This window comes from Rhamphochromis sp. 'chilingali' (genome assembly GCF_963969265.1).
Source record: "Rhamphochromis sp. 'chilingali' genome assembly, chromosome: 18".
NCBI classification, from domain to species: Eukaryota; Metazoa; Chordata; class Actinopteri; order Cichliformes; family Cichlidae; genus Rhamphochromis; species Rhamphochromis sp. 'chilingali'.
Genome location: NC_137945.1, coordinates 33,499,099 through 33,516,762, shown reverse-complemented (window position 1 = coordinate 33,516,762; position 17,664 = coordinate 33,499,099). Strand labels below are relative to the sequence as shown.

The following is a 17,664-nucleotide window of genomic DNA, read 5'->3' as shown; positions in this document are numbered from 1 at the left end:
AAGTAAAGACTAGTATTATAAATACAGGCCATTTACCATTTATATTTTGGCAGGAACAAATATCCAGATATACTCTGTCTTCTTTCTTTTTTCCTTTACTACATGTCAATCAGCGTACCTTTAAGTTACTCTAGCATTTAACTCATTTAAAGTTCTTCCTGCATGAGGGCTCTTAGGTCTGATGTTGACAACGCTGTGTCTCTTTGGGTCTTCCTGTTGCATGTCCAACCTTCCTTCCGCTCGTCTTCGATGTCGCACCATGTTCTGACTCTGAGCTCTTTCAGCAGCGGTCTTCTCTCCTGCATCCAGTTTTATTCTCAGGTTTGCTGGGTATAGACATTTCGCCTGCACCTTGTTGCTTGATAACCTCATATGTTCTGGTTCTCTTCTTCTGTAGGTCGGACGAGTAGTCGTGGTCACAAAAGATTTGTGTATCTTTGAAAAAGACTTGTCTCTGGCTCCATGCTGTCTGTATGGTCATCTCACTATGATAGATCTAGGAGGCGTCGTGGGGTCTTTAGGTCGAGGACCACATGAAGGATGCACCCTCTCAATGATGATACCCATCTCCATTGGGAGTTTCAGTGATCCAGCTTCTGGTTAATTTTGATCATATCATTTCCTTCACTTCCCTCTGGAATCTGAAAAATCCACGTTGTTGCGTGTCAGTCTGTTTTGTAGCAGGAATCACAGCGCCGTCTGGTGTCGCATAACTGTGTCTTCTGCTAGTTCTTTCATCTATTGGTCCAATTCGCTCTTCGAGTTGGTCTCTAATATCTGTGACCTCTTGTTCCAGTCTTTCGAGTGACATCTTTGTGTGGTTGTGTCCATCTTGGTTCTCTTTACGTAGCTTTTGCAGTTCTTCCAGTAGCATTAGATCCGGCTTTGTTTTTTGTTCATAGTCATTTCATATAGGTTTTCTGTTCACCTGGCTGTTTAACAGCCTGTTGACTTCAGTCATCCCTTATTTCGTGTGTTGTGTGGCGGCGCTTTGTTGTTTTGCTGCTTCACCGGCATCACCGGAAGTCCGCCTGAAGTGTTTCTTTTTTAGTCACTATGTGTTTATATACAACTCTGCATGTGATCATTAGTTATTATTAATCTCTGGCTCTCTTCCACAGCGTGTCTTCGTCTCGTCTTCCTCCCCTCACCCCACCCAGTTACGGCAGATGGCCGCCCCTGAGCCTGGTTCTGCCGGAGGTATCTTCCTGTTCAAAGGCAGTTTTTGCTTCCCACTGTTGCCAAAGCAGTTGCTCATATATTAGCAAACTTACAGAAAGATTACTCCCCTGTCTCTGCCATCTGTTGTGGCGTCTTTCAATGGTGTAGAATTATAGGAAATTAAACATTGCCAATTCTTAAAACTTAGACCCTGTAATGATGGGTTAAAATATATGTGGAACGTGCATATCAACATAAAAATGTGATATTCAATTTATGTGAATAAAATCAGCATGTACTCATGTACATGCTGATTGTTGGGTTTTTCTCTGTATCTATGAAGCGCCTTGAGGCGACTTTTGTTGTGATTTGGCGCTATATAAATAAAATTGAATTGAATTGAATTCGTCTTGATCACGTAGTTTCTGTCAGGGTGGTGAGGCCATTATGGAAAAATGCACCCAAAAGCAGAGCGACAAAGACTAAGATTTACAGAGTTTACTTTTACACCAGAGAATGAAGATAAGTACAAGTCTGGGGAAGGAACACACAGGTTTCTTCCTCGTCTGAAGGATGTATTGACTAGGGATGGGAATTGATAAGAATTTGGTGAGTCTGATTCATTATCGATATTACTTATCGATTGTCACTGGGTTCTCACTAGTGCCGCTTAGTGATGGTGGTAACTCTCAAAGACATTTCTGCAAATATCTGCATGTTGTATTGTCAAATGTTTGTGCATGTTGGATGTATTTCCCCTCTTTGTTGTGATCAGTGTTGGGTTGTTACTCAAAAAAGAAATGTATTACACACATCACACAGAATGCTTTTATTCAAAGTACGTTAGTTAATCACTCCAAGGAGACAATAATTCATTATATTGCTCATAGCGTAACTCTTGGTTTTTAGCTAGCTTAGTGTTAGCATGCTGTCTGTGCAGGTGCTTGCAAAGAGCCTAAGTTGTGTTAGCAGCATAATACAGTTGTTTCTGTCCTGGATGCAGTTTGCACTTTACCATTAGCTCTCGTCCTTAAAAATACAAGTAATGTCCAAATCCGCCCTATAAGTGCCCAACTATTCCAAAGATTCTCCCTGGATTCAAATTCAAATTCAAATTCAAATTCAAATTTTATTTGTCACACACACACAACCATACACAGTATGACATGGGGGTGAAATGCTTGTAGCTGTACAATGCCCGACCATTAAATGACAGAAGAAAAGTTTTACAATATTTACAATTTACAGTTTACTACAAAATTTACAAATTAACTTAGGAATTTACAGTAAAGAATGTGCAAATAGCAGAAGAGATTATAAAGATAAGGATTATAAATTATAGGAATTATAGGATTATAGGAAATGTGTGGTGGTGCGTGTGGTGACGTGTGTGAGAGTCCAGTCTTATAGTGACGTGTTTGGGAGAGTCCAGTCCTACACCTGGTTCAGGCCCCGAATAGCCTGGGGGAAGAAGCTCCTCCTCATTCTCTCTGTTTTGGCCTTAAGGGAGCGGAAGCGCTTCCCAGACCTCAACAGTGAGAAGAGTCCATTGTTGGGATGGGAGAGATCCATCATAATCTTCCTAGCTTTGGACTTGCACCGCTTGGTGTAGATGGACAGCAGGTCAGGGAGCTCTGATTGAATGATGCGTTCGGCTGAGCGCACCTCTCTTTGCAGATCTCGTCTGTCCTGCTTGGTGCTGTTCCCAAATCAGGTCCAGATTCTCAGCAGGGTTGAAGATTCAGCTCTCACATGCCAGCAGGCCATTAATCACTGAGATATGAAATTATCCTGCGGGCCGGATATAATTGTATCATGGGTCACATGTACGTTTGACTTCCCTGGCAGGATCGATAGGCCACAGCCTAACAAGAGAGTATAGTTTTTATATACCAATACATGGAAAAAGAAAATTTTATAGTAAACATTTTAATTTTGAATCAGTCACCTTATAGATGTTATGAATTTTGGTTCTCTAGGAAGTTTCATCTAGATTAAACCGGTCATGTAGGAGGAATTCAGGAGCAATTATGGAATTATCTTTGTCTAACATTAAAATTAGTTTGATGATCTGAAACATCATCGTCATCCTCATCATCAGCGTTTATTTATATAGCACTGTAAAAACACACCTGGGAGACCAAAGTGCTGTACAATACAAATATAAATATAGTAATAAAATAGCAAAAAGCAGACATAGCAATAAAATTAATAAAAGTGTCAGTTACCCACAGAGTTAAAAGCCAGGGAATAAAAATAGGTTTTTAATCTGAACTTTACAACTGGCACTGATGTAGTCTGTCTAATATGGAGAGGAAGGCTATTCCAAAGCATTGGCGCTGCAACAGGAAATGCTCGGTCTCCTCTAAGTTTTAGCCGTGACTTTGGGACCGAAAGCAACAGCTGCTCAGCTGACCGAAGTGAAAGAATGGGGACGTGGGGCTTCAACAAATCAGACAAATAAATAGGTGCCAGGCCATTTAGAGATTTAAAAACCAATAAAAGGACTTTAAAACAGATCCTAAATTCAACTGGAAGCCAGTGTAGAGAGGCCAAAACCAGAGTGATGTGGTCGAATTTCCTTTTGCCAGTTAAAGATCGTACCGCAGCATTTTGCACTAGTTGCAAGCATGACAAAGTGCCCTGCCCAACCCCTATTAACAGAATTCCGATAATCCAAACGTGAAGTAATAAAGGCGTGAATAACACTTTCCAAGTCACGCTTGGAAAGAAATGGCTCAACCTTTCTTTAAACATTCTTAAACATTTAAGTTTGACAAAAAGCTGAGAAATCAGGAAGGAGGTAAAGACTTTGTCATAGCGCTGTAGCTTGGTTATACATTTGATGCTGAATCCTCTTATAGCGAGTTTGGTATTCCTTCAAACTGTAAATGCATCACTCAGCAGCTTCAGGCTAAATCAGTGCCTCCTCCTTTATGTAACTACACTGACACATGTGGACGGTGGTGCTACAGAGGGTATCTGCCCCCAGCAGGATGTAATCACAGCTGCAGCACTAACCCTCTAACCTGGAGGCTGGTTCCAAAGGGCTTTGTGTCCATTCTACTTTTGTGTGACAGAATTCACTTTATGACATTTTTAACTTTCTGCTGATATACTGGAATTACTACCAGTGAGTCACTCAAAAAGCTCTATGACTGTTGGTGCCATTGGCCCAGGACCCACCAAAAATAACTGCCAGGAAAAGCCCACTGGAGCCTGCTTTCCATTTTTACACATCTATTATTCAAAATGCACTGTCTCTACGCTGTGCTCTCATCTCTGTAATCACTAAGGAGCTGCCAGGAACACATACGAGCCAGTAGAAGGATTGTGTCAGAAGAACTTTAAGGGATTTTATATGCTTCAAGTCCAAAATTCTGATCATTATGGGTTACAGCTCATGGAATCCTGTACCTTAAATGATTATAATATTTATTTTCAAATGTGAGTAAATTACTGTTCAAACTCTGTAACTCTGTGTGTTCATGCCAATGCCTGTCCCTGCTTTTACACTCCGGCAGGAGTGTGAACAGTGTGTGCTGTGGGTGGGTGCGGTCCTTGATGATATTGTGTGCCCTTTTCCTGACCCGAGTGCTGTAAATGTCCTGAGTGGTGCTGTTCCCTGGGGTGGCTGTAGCTCAGATGGCAGAGCAGGTCAGCCACTAATCAGAAGGTCGGTGGTTCGATCCCAGGCTGCATCCTGGCTGCATGCCAAATATCCTTGGGCAAGATACTAACCCCATGTTTGCCTACTGGTGGTGGTCAGAGGGCCTGGTGGCTTGCTATCGCCTATGAGTGAATGACTGAATGTAGTGCAAAGCGCTTTGGGGTCCTATGAACTAGAAAAGCGCTATACAAATGCAGGCCATTTACCACACTGTGATGGAGTTTGTCAGGATACGCTCCACTGTGCATCTGTAGAAGTTGCTGAGAAGTTTGGAGGTTAATTCACAATTTTATTGTTGAGCCTTCATGATGATCTGCCATGTGTTATGGGTCCAGGTGAGATTCTCACTGATATGGGTGCCGAGGCATTAAAGAAAAACTTTAACCATTGGAGAAAAAATTATTCATAAACATCCCACAGATGTAATATTATCTACAGCTACTCTTAGTACCATTGATGTTAAGTTAGACTCTTTTTCTCCAATTGATCTTTCTGAGTTAACTTCAATAATTACTTCCTCCAAACCATCAACGTGTCTTTTAGACCCCATTCCTACAAAACTGCTCAAAGAAGTCCTGCCATTAATTAATTCTTCAATCTTAAATATGATCAACCTATCTCTAATGATCCGCTATGTACCACAGGCCTTCAAGCTGGCTGTAGTTAAACCTTTACTCAAAAAGCATCTCTAGACCCAGCAGTCTTAGCTAATTATAGGCCAATCTCCATTAACCTTCCTACAGTAGTTGTCAAACAGCTAACTGATCATCTGAGGAATGGTTTATTTGAACAGCTTTAGAGACGGTTACATTACATTATATAGGTTTCCCTTAGGCCAGGGGTGTCAAACATACATGTGGCCCATGACACAACTATATCCGGGATATGGTATGTTTGTATGTGGGAGCTGAATCCCTGCTGAAAATCCATGGAGAGTCCTTGGAATCATTAGTCTGCTTGCCTATTGATTCTGCTCACAGGTTCTTGCATTTGTCCTTTAGTGCAATAAAAATAAAAGTAAAGTGCAAACTGCATGCAGGACAGGAACATCTGCATACTGCTTCTAACACTCTTGCTCTTTGCAAGCATCTGCACAGATAGCATGCTAACGCTAAACTAGCCAAGGACCCCAAGTGACAAACATTTGACCACACAACATGCAATTAATTTCCACAAATGTAATGTCTTTGATATGCTGCTTACTAATGGTGTTGACTCTTAAAGTGGAGCTAGTGAGAACCCAATGAGAATCAATAAGTAATAACAATAATGGAATCGGAATAGCTAAATTCTTGTCAATTCCCATCCCGAAGACAGCAAGTGTAGTGGTACGTTCCAGGTATACTGAGAGATGGAGGAGCCGGATTTAAGTGCAAGCATGCTGGGGAAAAGTGAAGAAATAAGGGAAAGCATAAAGTGAGCAGCATCTGGGTGCATTTCAATGATATTGGAGACGGGAAAGCTGAGGGCAGAATTTATAAAATTAGGAGCTGACACCCATTTTTATTTTTACCCATTTTCCATTGTGGAAGACAGAAAATTCCAAACCTGTCCAGGCCTTAAACTTCATGTTTGTTTACCCTCGTAAATGCATAGAAACAAGGTTTTTATGAAAACACTGAACAAAAAATTTCCTTGAAAAAGTCTAAAATCTACAGTTCAGTATTGAGTGTTACATAAAATAAAGTAGATACAAGGTGTCTTTGATTAGCAGAGATGCAGAGATGTCTGCATGTACCACAGAGCCATGGCTCAGTGTCTATCTAATTGAGTCTCACAGGCCTGAATGTGCGCTTGAAGCCATTTTTAATTATTAACTGCTCACCAAACACAAACAGAAGCTGAAATTTTGGACTTTTAACTGTATTTTCTTCAGTTTTACTGCTTTTCCTACAGATAAAAACTTCCCTTATGGCCACTCATACTACACAAAGCAATTAAGCAATTACAAATTAACCTGTTTAACTCCAATGCCCTCGGTACCAGAGGTTCTCTACTATAGAAATTTCAGTTTCTTTATAGCTACAGTTAAAAAACAAAACAAAACTGGACAGTCTGGGCAATGAACTGTTTACACATTTCTTCCAATCTAACTCCAAAGAGTCGCACTGACAAATTTCTCTCTCTGTCACAGCATCTTTTTTGTAATCATGTAGAAAAACAATATGTAAGTTCTTTCCTCTGACAGAAAGGAGAATGTCACTGGTGCAGCCCACTTAAGGTCAGAGTGGACTGTATGTGGCCCACAGTGTAAAATGAATTTGACAGCCGTCTCATGCATCAGAAGACATAGCATACATTTACACTGCTATGCAGATGACACCCAGCTCTATCTGTCCATGAAGCCAGATAACACACACCAATGAGTTAAACTGCAGGAATGTCTTAAAGACATAAAGACCTGGATGGCTGCTAACTTTCTGCTTCTTAATTCAAATAAAACTGAGGTTATTGTACTCGGCCCTGAAAATCTTAGAAATATGGTATCTAAGCAGATTCTTACTCTGGATGGCATTACCTCGGCCTCCAGTAACACTGTGAGGAACCTTGGAGTCATTTTTGACCAGGACATGTCCTTCAACGCACATATTAAACACATATAGCCTTCAGTCTTTCAGTCTGTGGCACCAAGGCCGTGGAACAGTCAACCACCACAACTACGTTTGGTTGACTCTGTGGAATCCTTTAAAAAGCAGTTAAAAACGTTTCTGTTTAAATCAGCCTTTTGTTGATCAACGCTTTTTAAATTTTAAATTTTTCATTTACATTTAACATTTTTTATTGTGTATATTGTCTAATTTGTTACTTAACTTTCTGTTTGTTTTCATCTTTGTGTACAGCCCTGTGACAGCCTGTCTATGAAAAGCGCTTAATAAATAAACTTTACTTACTTACTTACTACATAGTACTGCTTTCTTCCATTTGTGAAATATTTCTAAAATAAGAAACATCCTGTCTCAGAGTGATGTTGGAAAAACATGCACTCATTACTTCCGGGCTGGACGACTGTAATTCATTATTATCAGGATGTCCTAAAAACTCCATGAAAAGCCTTCAGTTAATCCAAGTGTTTTTATCTCAGTTTGAAAATCTCTTCAGTGATCTATTGGTTTACCTTTTCAGCTTCATTTACTGATATTCACTGAGGATCATTTCTGTACAATGAAATAAATTCAACGTGGCTTTAGCAAGAACCCAGAACAACAGCACCATCCCTTCTAACCAGGGCATTCTCCTTTGTGGCATACATCTAACTCACGATGTTTCACAGCATCTGAAAAACATTTAATTACTTTGTTAGGCAATTAACAGAGAAATTCAATTAAATGTTTGTTAATTACATAGAGGACAGTGAACTTTACTTATTTCAGGGGTTGGTTACAATAAACTCTACGATTCATTCCGCCTTTGTGAGACTTTTAAATAATGGAGGTGAGCCAAAAAAAAGCATTGATGTGTGTTACCTCACAGCTGAAAGGAATCATGACACTATGAAATGTTTCAAATGCAGTTAGCTGCTATTGACCTGTGCAAATCATACTGCACTCTCAAAATGAGACCATGTGACATAAATTATTCCGCTAAAATCGGCTTTGAAGAATGAAGGGTACAGTATTTCTCCTGGAGCAGCTTCGTCTGCAGTGTTAGCAACGTGAGTCACTGACCTATATTTGTCATATTCACAAGCTGAGGGAAGCTGGCAGCGGCCGGGAAAAAACAGACGAGAAAATGGGAGTCGGGAGGAACGTAGGGATGAGCTCAGTGTGTGGAGGTGGTTCACTGTCAAACATGGATGACTCCTGCATCCATCGTGCTTCCTTTATTCATTCACCCAGCATGTTATATTTAATAGGCATCATCAAAGGAAGATGGACGCTTTCACAGCTCTGATTAGTCTTTTTATTTTTTATCAGCAAACACTAATCACAGCTTGTTTGAATGCACTCTGTGCAGACCGGTGTAAAACTAGCAGGGCTCAACAACCTCATTCACCTCGCAGTAGTGCACACGGGGGCAGGGATAGCTCAGTAGGTAGAGTGGTGGCCCCATGATCGGAAGGTCGGGGGTTCGATTCCCCTGAACAGCTACCACACACTGCTCCCCGGGCGCCCAGTGGCTGCCCACTGCTTCACTGAGTGAATGGGTTAAATGCAGAGAGGGATTTTCCCCACGGGGACCAATAAAGTACACCTTCTTCTTCTAAAGAAGCATATAGACCCATCTTCACTGTGTGACTCTTCCATCATTCTCATCTCCAGCATGGCAGCTAAGTCCTTCTGAAGTATTTATCTTTCATGTCCAGGTAATCTGTAGGGCTGGGCAAGGGGTCATCTGCAAATGCTGTTGAAAAATCTACTGTCAAGGCTGGTGTGGGAAGGTTTTTCACAACAGGGTGAGGCAGGAATGATGAGTTTGGTGCCTCAGGCCCCGGCTCATTTCTGTCCACCAAACTGTGGATTCTTCGTCCTTCCATTTTTTAGGAGGTTCCAGCACTTCCAACACTCCTGCCTATGAATGGAAACCAGTGTCCATAGCTGCTCTGGGACCTGAAGAGAGAGAGCAGACACGAAGGTGTTACTGCATGTGCTAGGTTGTGGTGGCCCATGATGATGATGATGGTCCAGGAGAAGCAATGAATCCTGCTTCTGTTTAATGATTGTAGCTGCTATACATGGTTCTAGAATGTTTATGCAACTTACCCTTTGAAAACAATATAAATTGAGAACATAATATTGTCTGATAATAGATGTTTGTATCCAAAAATCAGTGTTGTTAAAGCTAAACAATACATTCTTCCAGGTCTCTGAAACATTAATTAGGTATTAATCATCCATTTATACATTCTCAATAGAAGTGTGTAGGCACATACGTACTTGGTCAAAATTGAACCAAAAATGCTGGAAAGGCATGTAAAGAGCATGTAAGGGTTGTCCTGGTCCTGCTCTGTCAACCCAGTGTTTATGTTTTTGATGATTAATATTCTTTGATGAATGTTTCCATGGTTTAGTCTCTTGCAGTTCTTTTGTATTTTGTGATTTCTTCTGCGTTTCATGTGTCACGTCTCATCGAGTTACATCCTCGTTCCAGCGTCAGCTCTGCGTCTCTCTTTTTATCTCTTGTTTCCTATTGTATTTACTTCCTGTTCTGGTGTTAGTGTGTTCAGTTTTGCTAACACAGCATACCTTCAGAGTGTTGTTTGTGAGTTTGTGTGTTTAATGTTGGGATTTTCATTTCTTTCTTATTATGTCTTGATTACAAAAATCTCAGCAGAGCAACATTAGATGCTCAAATTTCCGGGCCAAGTAATAAGACAAGCAATTTAATGACTTGTAATGGCTCATTCATCTGTTTTTCTTTTTCTTTTATAATGGTAACAGTCTTGTTATTTTATTAAAGAACACGAGAAATAATTGTCAAGAATGAATGAATGTCATTCCAACTGCAAACAGGGAGAACTGCTTTGCTTTCTACAAAGAAAAGAATATATACACATCATCGTTAAAACCTGGCGTAGGTAGTATGAGGCTTGTTTATGCCATGCTACCAGTAGCACTGGGATGCTAGTGTTCATTGATGATACAGGACAGAAGCAGCTGGATTGTGTGGTGAGAATAAGGCACGGCGGGACCACAGATCAACATTCAGAGCCATTTTGTTCACACTTCTCACCACAGAAAACACCCCCACACACCTGAGTCCCCGTGCTTTAACTCGGCGGGCGTGATTACTAGTGATGTGCGGATCGATCCTGAAATATCGATTCCTCGCATACCAGTCATTTATGTTCTAGAATCGATTCTCACAATAAAATATCGATATTTTAGTAATTTAGAGTAAATTTGTAGTTTATCATTAACAGGAACACAGTGGAAAAGAAACTATAACATTCGGATTGTCTACATTCAAAGGAACTACTTCCTCTTCCGCCTTTCACAGTCATGTGCAAAATAGGGCTGTATAAATGCCTCGCAGCCCCTTGGCGTGCGCACTCACAACAATGGCTGAGCGTAATCGTAGTCACGTGCGGACTTATTTTACCTCCACAAACAGCTGAGACGTGGTTTGCGATACATGTGGCAAAAAAGTGCTCCAAGAGTGAGGTGTTGTGGCCATACTAGGGAGACATTCATAAGGGCTGTTGGGGGGGATGGGGGGTTAAAAACATTTTACAGAGTTTATTTATCGGATAAACTACGTTAAATGTCACCGTTATTATTGGCCGGCCCAGAAACAGCGGGGGTGTCCAAATTCAGAGGATGCTTCCACCTGAGGACCCGGCCTTCACGGTCTAAAGAAAGCCGGGTAGTACGTCACGAGCTCCCTCGGTGGAGTAAAACTGCCGTCTGCTCCTTGCTATCTAAAATATAACCGGGCGCTGACGTAAACTCTTCTGTTTAATTATTTTCTGTTTGACGTTTATTCAGCTGTGTGAAAACCCCAGAGGAACCCTCCCAAGTAAGGATGGGTACCGGTTCTGACATAAACGGTAGTAACCAGACCGAAAAGCAGCGCACATTTCGGTGCTTTATTTCGGTGCTTTTTTTCCTGAGATGTCATACACTTTAGATTCTAGCCAATCATTTTACCTTTCCAAGGATAGTAGGCGGGCCCAGGTACGTACGTTCTTTTAGAGCAGAGCTACAGATTAAAAATGCCCAAGGCGAAGCGGTCAAAAGTCTGGCTGTACTTCACAGCAAAAGATGCAAACTCAGCAGCAACAAGTGCTTTAAGCTGATACTGTGATACTGTCAAAGGAGCTAACACCTCGAATCCGATGAAACACCTGGCGACGCATAGCATTTTTTTAAGAGCCGAGAAATGCGCCGTATTTGATAGCTTGCTGCGAGACCTCACACCGTGCACATCTACTGCGGGTGTGGTGCCTGTTATCGGACCCGGAGTTAGCAACATCCCCCAAAAACACGAAGAGGAGAGTCGTCTGTGAAGGTTCTCAGTCATCCAGGTCATCGTAGTCAAAGGAGCTTGCAAAGAAAAGCGTCTGGACTTCTTTAAGTTACTTGAAGACGTTTCACCTCTCATCCGAGAAGCTTCTTCAGTTCTAAGGTCAAATGGTGGAGAGTCCCAGATATAAACCTAGTGGGAGTTTCCCCCCACAGAGGGACAAAAGGACCCCCTGATGATCCTCTAATCGCCTGAGCCAAGGTGTGAAACTGGGTGTGGGTCCCGTGGATGAGAGGTGAAACGTCTTCAAGTAACTTAAAGAAGTCCAGACGCTTTTCTTTGCAAGCTCCTTTGATGAAGAGCAGAGTCCTGGCCCCTAGCCCTGCCAGTGTAGCAGAAATGATGAGGATGATGATGCAGCAGCAGCCGTTCTTCTCTGCGTGAGTAGCTTAATGTTGTTCGTGTGTAATTCACGTTGAGTAGGCTAACCACGTTATTACATTAATGCATGTAAGGTGAACTAGCAAACATCATCATAGCTACATGCAGCTGTCTTCTTGTTTGATGGCAGATACTCCCTTCACCCTGGCCAAAAAGGCTAAAATGACCAAAGAAAAAGTGGAAAACAGTTAAACATGAGAGGTTTTTGGACAAAGTTTGTGTTTTTTCCATTGTTTAAGCACTGCTTCCAGCCAAGAGTGATACCATATATGCCCTATAGCTGCAGAGAAGACTAACATTGTTGACTTGTTACGAAAAAACAGCTGAACATGAGAGGTTTTTGGACAAAGTTTGTGTTCTCCATTCTTTAAGCACCGGCACCGTTTCAAAAGTACCGGTTTGGCACCAGTATCGGATAAAACCTAAACGATACCCATCCCTACTCCCGAGGGAATAATAAAGTTAAATTTAATTTAATCTAATCTAATAACTTTAATCTCAGCCAAACCGATTTACTCACGAACAAATAAAACACTGAAAAAGTCAAACAATAACATTTTTAAGTTATCAAAGTGACTTATATATCATGCTTAACCCGAGTAGCGAAAGACCGCGGGGGTTTGAAGACGATGTGTCAGTCGGCTCAGATATTTGAAGTTTACACAGCTACATTCTCACCTGAAAATATGTTAAAAGTTTTTTTGCGACCCAGAAAGAGAAATAAGAGTAATATTAAAACTAAGTTGCTGCTGCCATTGTTAGAGACTGGAATTGGCTGGGCCGCGCTATGAATTCTGCGATATGGTTTTTTGAATTTTGTTGTCTGGGTGGAAATTTGGGAGAAATTCGGGAGAATGGTGGCTCCGGGAGATTTTCGGGAGGGGCACTAAAAGACCACGCAGACCACGCCCCACCACAGATTGATTCACACTATTTGCTCAAATCCAGCTAAATGCACTCAGACTGAAACAGATGGACTGAAAGAAAACAAAAAACACTAAAGCAATATCAAATATGGTACTTCATATTTTTCCCATATTATAGTTTTTCTTCTTGGTAAAACCCACTGCTCATCTGGCAAGCAGAGTGTGGTTAGATGGGCCATGCTGGGCACCTAGGAGATGTTATGGTACTGGGCACTGGCAGTTGAACTCTGGTGAAGAATGTCAAAAGGAAAACCGAGTATGCTCCCGTTTGCACACATAAACCTCCTCTCAGCTTCACAGTTCTGCTAAAAACAATGTCCCTAGCTCACTGTATAAAGCAGATATTTATGTAACTAGTTGAGTATTTTGCTTACACATCAGTACAGCGAGTACTTCCATTTGCTGAATTGAAAAAGTAAATACCACATTTATAACTCTGACCTTATTTTATAGTTGGGATTGAACTGAACATGTTATAATTAATGTTGTCTTAAGACCTGGTTGTCATTTTGTTTGTTGGGATGTAATTAATAAGAGGAATTAAGTCCACGTGCCATCTTGCATAACCGTCCATCCATCCTGACCTTTCTATGTTGTTGTTCTTATTATGAAATGAAATGTTAATGTGCTCATTGACCCACGGGTTCATATGGGCATTTGCAGCTTTGACTGGCTGTTTAGCTATTCAGTGGCAATCTGCTGAAGCTCTTGCTGTTTATGACTTTGAACTAACGCCTCATTTTCTCTGTCTGCTGATGTTGTGTCTGTGTGTAGCTGCCCATCCTGGTCTCATCTGTGGTGAGTCTGTACTTCCTGGAGTGGACGGATGTGTTCAAGCCAGTGAAGTCTGGCTTCAACTGTCATGACCGCAGCCTAAGCCTGCCCTACATTGACCCTAACCACGAGGTCATCCCCTTCCTGATGTTGCTCAGCCTGGCCTTTGCTGGACCTGCCATCACAGTAAGGCTTCACACTTGACAACAGCCTTATTTTAAGTCTTGAAACAGTGCAAAATAGCCTTTAGCAGTCATTATGGAGGTGCTCTAGTCTTAGATTTTATAGTATAAACACACAACCATTGTAAAATGTAAATTAGAAAGAAGGGGAAGAGATCTGCATTTTTTCCTCTGGGTGTCCGTCATCTTTATCACAAATCAAATTACCAGAAAAGCTCTGAGAAAACTGTCAAAGCTAACAGGCAGTGAGACTCCAGACCTGGACAACTCAAGTGCAGGACTCGGGAGATTACAGCTCAGTGCATTTATTTACAGTGAAGTTATTTACAGTTACCTTTGCAGTTATTTATTTGTAAAACATGCTTGGAATCGTATGATTTTCGTTCCACTTCTCACGTGTGCACCACTTTGTGTTGGTCTTTCACGTGGAATTCCAATAAAATTGATTCATGTTTGTGGCTGTAATGTGACAAAATGTGGGAAAGTTCAAGGGGGCGAAATACTTTTGCAAGCCACTGTATGTACGACAGTTACAATACAATACAACTTTATTTATGTAGCACAAAGACCAGAGGTACATCAAAGTGCTTCTCAATAATACAATAGTAGGAAACTAAATTAAAATTACATAAAATTGAAATCACTTAAGGAAGTGCAAAATACACTACCAGATGAAACAGAGCGCTAATTACTCGGCAGTGCTAAGTTAAATAAATAAGTTATTGATCGTAATTTAAAAGATTGAATGAATTCAGACACGGGAATATCAACTGGAAGATTATTCCAGTAATGCAATAATATAAGTTAAGATTGCATACAGGTGCGATTGGAAAATGCAATGAATACTACCTGATAAAAACACCAACTAGTGTCAGAGTTCATGTGCAAGTGGGGGTGGGGCAGTCAGTGAAAGGGCGGTGTTGGATTCGGAGGGAGGAGCTGGATACAGGTCTGGAGTTCATGTGTGTGAGAGTCGAGAGGGACGGAGCAGGGCGAGACTTCAGCTTCCTGACAGCCTGATGGACGAAGCTGTCTCTCAGTCTGCTGGTTCTAGCCCGGAGGCTCTGGAGTAGCAGGAGCACGGTTTTAACTAACCGATTAGCTCGATGATCCAGTGAATACAAAGTCTCAGCAGCTACTTTAAGTAGTGGCTTCTTAATTAGATCATTAGGTGGGTGATTGGAGCAGGTGTGTTCGGCCACAGACGGGAACCTGTGATGAGTCCCGCCCACAAACACATACAAACAAGAACAAGGACACAAGGAAAAAGAGAATGTCATGAGGGACCATGACCAAAAACAGGGTGAGGACATCTAACAAAGCTGAAGTCACAGAAAACTAAGAACTAAAGTCACAAATAACAATACAATAAAAAATCATCTTAAGACAACAAGAAGTTCAGGGAAATGCAGAATAAAATTATTAACAGAAAAAAAAATAATACAGAACTCGAACACATAATATATCAATAAAGAGCTGTAAAAGCTGCTAATAATAAAATGCTCAAACAGATTTAAGGAAGGATCATGTCAGTTAAACCTCAGTTAAGTAGCAGAAGTGTTGATGAAATTAACAGGCATGAATTAACATGTGTGCTAGAGTGGCAACAATGAGACAACCCCCAGGACAATGTTAAATTGTCTCTGATCAAGGAATCAGAAACTGACTTCATGAGGGGGGCCTGAGGGCCCAGCGTACTCTAGTGGGTGCCTGTGAACAGCTGAAATTACATTATTTGGAAATGGTCCAGGAAACCTTACCAACTTTGATTCTACAAGTTTTCTTCTTAGATCTTCACTGAGTTCATTGGAGTTCAAGGTTCAAGGCTCAAGGTTCTTTATTTGTCACATGCATAGTTAAACAAGTATAACACACAGTGAAATGTAGCCTGACACGCTCCTCGGCATTTGCAAAAGGGGGGGGGGGGGGGGGGGGGGGTAGAGGAAGAACATTATATATATAGTATATACATTAGGTGAATGTACAGTAGTAGCAGCAAGCAGGTGAATTCTGTGCATTAAGTGAATTAAATAAGAATAGACAATCTGACTATTTTACAGGATAGACAATATAAACATATTTAAAATTAAAGGAATTTGAAATGTACATTGTGCCTTGGTTTAGTGTCTGGGAGAGTCCTGTCTCAGTCAATTATAGATGATGTGAGAGGGCGGGTGTGTGTGTTTAGGGCACGGATGACTTGGGGATAGAAGCTCCTCTTGAGTCTCTCTGTCCTTGCCCGGATGATGCTGAACCTTCTACCAGATTGCAGAAGTTGGAACAGTTTGTTGCCTGGATGGGACGGGTCCTTCAGTATCTGCGCTGCTCTAGTCCGGCATTTCCTGGTGTAGGTGTCCTGAAGCGGGGGGAGAGCAATCCTGCAGCAGCGTTCTGCTGTACGGATCACTCTCTGGAGAGCTTTTTGGTCCTTCACACAGCTGTTCCCAAACCACGATGTCATGTTCTGTGTGAGGATGCTCTCCACAGCGCCTGTATAGAAAATCCTGAGGATCTTTGGAGAGACCCTGAACTTCCTCAGTTGTCGTAGGTGATACAGGCGCTGCCTAGCCTTTTTGGTCTGGACCTGAATGTGGGCAGCCCATGTCAGGTCTGAGGAGATGTGGACACCAAGATACTTGAAGGACTGCACCCTCTCCACTGGAGCTCCATTGATGATAATGAGCTTGCAGTCTCTGTGCTGACTCCTTCTGAAGTCCACCACCAGCTCCTTGGTCTTGCTGACGTTCAGCTGGAGGTGGTTGTCCTGGCACCAAGATGCCAGATTCTTCACTTCATCCATGTAGGCCGCCTCATCGTTGTTGGAGATGGCACCCAACACCACTGTGTCGTCAGCAAACTTCACAAGGGTGTTGGAGCCGTGGGTGGCCACACAGTCTGAAGTGTAGAGGGAGTAGAGCAGTGGCGAGAGGACACATCCCTGAGGTGCTCCTGTGCTGATGGTGATGCTGTTGGAGAAGCACCTGCCCACCCTCACCACCTGAGTTCTGCCAGTGAGGAAGTCCAACACCCATGCACACAGACGGCTGTTAAGTCCCAGATCCCTCAGCTTTGTGAACAGTCTGCAGGGCACTATTGTGTTAAACGCTGAACTGTAATCAACAAACAGCATTTGCACATAGTTACCCTGTTTCTTGTCCACGTGGCTGAGAGTGGTGTGTAGGACGTGGGCGATGGCATCCTCTGTGGATCTGTTGGATCTGTAGGCGAACTGCAGCGGATCTGTGGTGTCTGGGATGGAGGAGGAGATGATGTTCTTCAGCAGCCTCTCAAATACCTTCATTACTACCGAGGTCAGTGCAACTGGCCGGTAATCGTTCAGGGATGAGGGTTTGCTGTTCTTGGGCACAGGGATGATGGTGGATCTTTTGAAGCATGTGGGGACCACAGACTTCGCCAGGGACTCGTTGAAGATGTAAGTGAACACACCTGCTAGCTGGTCAGCACAGCAGCGCAGCAGACGGCCGGTGATGCCGTCTGGCCCCGCCGCTTTCCTTGTGTTCACTCTCCTCAATGCCGCTCGGACGTCATGCTCCGCGATGCTGGTCACCGGTCTCTCGCTGATGACGTCACTGTCCTCGGTAGTCAG

The 17,664-nt window shown here is 42.2% G+C and overlaps 1 protein-coding gene across 1 annotated transcript in view; it reads left to right on the top strand.

The window, feature by feature from the left end:
* The window catches only part of plppr4b (phospholipid phosphatase related 4b), a 46,670-nt gene that overhangs the window by 13,496 nt on the left and 15,510 nt on the right, over positions 1-17,664 (top strand). Inside the window, exon 2 of the mRNA XM_080865669.1 lies at positions 13,876-14,061. Coding sequence (XP_080721795.1) covers positions 13,876-14,061 — 186 coding nt within the window. The remainder of the gene's footprint in view (positions 1-13,875; positions 14,062-17,664) is intronic.